Source organism: Calcarisporiella thermophila (assembly GCF_041956535.1).
Source record: "Calcarisporiella thermophila strain CBS 279.70 unplaced genomic scaffold VTP21scaffold_40, whole genome shotgun sequence".
Classification (NCBI taxonomy): Eukaryota; Fungi; Calcarisporiellomycota; class Calcarisporiellomycetes; order Calcarisporiellales; family Calcarisporiellaceae; genus Calcarisporiella; species Calcarisporiella thermophila.
In genome coordinates, this window is record NW_027192230.1 from 55,273 (window position 1) to 57,478 (window position 2,206).

The following is a 2,206-nucleotide window of genomic DNA, read 5'->3' on the forward strand; positions in this document are numbered from 1 at the left end:
GTGAACAACCCCTATAATAATCAAAGTGGACAGCAGTCACGATTAAATAGCGAGAGATGGTGGGGGAGGGGGGGGATGGAATTCGAATCCACACCATTTCACTCGGCATCCCTGGGATAGACCAATACACCATCCCTCCCCTCAACTTAGTTTTTTTTTTCCTCTAAGGACCCAGGAACTTGCATTCTGTGGTTTATTCAATATATATTACAAGTGTGAGATATGCTTCCGAACAAGATTATTAAGTACAAGAAAGCATGGGGTATAATTTAAAGAGTTCCGTGCTTGGAAATGTCGGATGGGGTATTCTTTGCTTCCTCGAAATCGAAGGCCACCTCTTGGTTGTCATCGATCTGGATTAGCGAGCTCTTTCCCTATTTTTGCTTGAACCCTTCTTCGTCTTTTTTCCTCTGTGCCTGTATCCATTGTCCTTTGATTGCTTTGAGAATATCTGATAAGAAGGTACACTTGAATGCGATATCCTGATGTTCTTGGTTGTCCATGACAATTGCGATCCTGGTCTTATGCTCCAGACCCTGGTGTCGTGTAGCAACATGAAGACTTGTCGATCTTTGCCTTGTGTCTCCCCGTGGAGTCTGAAGAGTTTCTCGTACTTTTGCATGCTTGTCCAGGGCTTATCGAGGATCTTTTGATGGAGCCTGTCAAACCACCTCCAAAGGTTCATATTCTCGCACATTCAAAGTAGGCATGTTCTATGGTTTCTACCTCTTCTCGTCGGCATCTCTTGCAGTTGGGGCTAGAATGGTCGAAGTATTGGGCAATTCTTGCTGTTATTAACTTGTGTTGAAGGAGGCGCCATCGAAGGATCTTGTGCTTTGGCTCGCTTGGGCGTCTTGGCCAGCTCTTCCAGGCTCTTCCCCACGCTCCCTCATCTGTGGTAATATGCGCCCATTCTCTGGTTACCGCAACTGGATCTGGTGGTATAGTCTACCTCTACTTGATAGAGTAGAGCTTTGATATTGACACCAGCTATTTTCAGGTTATGGGTGGGGAATTTTCTCGAGTCTGTGAAGGCCGGCATCCTATTGGAGAACGCTTCCGAAGATTTGGGGCCCGGTCGCCACATTGTGCTGAGTTTAATGTTTGTAAAAACCTTCCTGGTGTTTGACGTGGATAAACCTCACCACGTAGTCCAGTAGATCAGGATCGTAGAATGGCCTATATCTATTGATATTCTGATGATATATGAAGAAGCTGCCCAGGACAGAGAGCCCATGTTGTTCTCCACGAGATTGCAGTGGTTGTCCTCTCTCAAGAAAGTATTTGTTCCTATTGACCGGTAGGGACAAGACTTCCATTGGCGCAATTTTTCTGTCTATATCTAGCTGCTCACCCAGCTTCCGCCACGCATGGTATATGTTGGCCAGATGCCATCTCTTCTCATCAGCTTTTGTTTGGCGTAGTCTGTTGTGAGTATTCCTTGGCCTAACTGGTTCGGGATGTAGTGTTACGTAAGAATATGGATGGCTAGGTGATACCATGGCGGCGGTATGCGTTCTCTTTGCGCATTGTTGATTCTTTGGATCCAGGAGGCAAGGATGGCTGTACATTGGTGTTTTGGGTCAATTAATCCCAGACCGAAGCCCTTTATTTGTTCCAGGAGGCTTCTCTCGTTTTGCGAGCGGCGCCCTCCCCAGAGGAATTGCTGGATTATCCGGGAAACTCTATCAAAGAAGTCTTGTTTAAAGGGAATGAGATAGGCTAAGTACCAGATCTTGGACAAAATTCTAGAGTTGACAAGCAAAACTTTTCCTAGGAGGTATATTGAGCGAGATTTCCAGGTTTAACTGTTTTCTCTAACTTCTCCAACAATTGTTCGTAGAATGAAGTGGGCTGAGATATGTGCTCGGTATTGAAAGGGATCCCCAGCAGAGTTAAGCTGCCTTCTTCCGGGATAAAAGAGCATGGTGGCAACAATCCTACTCTCTGTGGTAAGTGGTACTGCTTCGGATTTATCGAAATTTGTTATCGAGTTGGAGGCTAGATTGAACAGTTCCAAGCATTCTGCCATTTTGTTGAGACCTTCCTGATAGGACACTGCCACTACTACATCATCTGCAAATGCCGCGGTTTTTATCTGGCGATCTGAGAAGGGAAAAAAAATCCTTTTTTTTGATCAATGCCGAGTCTTTATTGTATAGGAAGACTCTAAAATACAATTGTTACATTATTATAAGCAATAAAG

At 44.8% G+C, this 2,206-nt stretch overlaps 1 protein-coding gene across 1 annotated transcript; it reads left to right on the forward strand.

The window, feature by feature from the left end:
• Window positions 1–485: 485 nt before the first annotated feature.
• Window positions 486–1,424, forward strand: VTP21DRAFT_8856 (uncharacterized protein; the record flags this gene model as incomplete). Its single annotated transcript, XM_069399751.1, has 6 exons — window positions 486–564; window positions 633–702; window positions 811–898; window positions 966–1,102; window positions 1,166–1,280; window positions 1,347–1,424. 6 exons carry the CDS (start codon window positions 486–488, stop codon window positions 1,422–1,424), a joined length of 567 nt encoding a protein of 188 aa, XP_069245747.1.
• Between the last annotated feature and the right edge of the window lie 782 nt (window positions 1,425–2,206).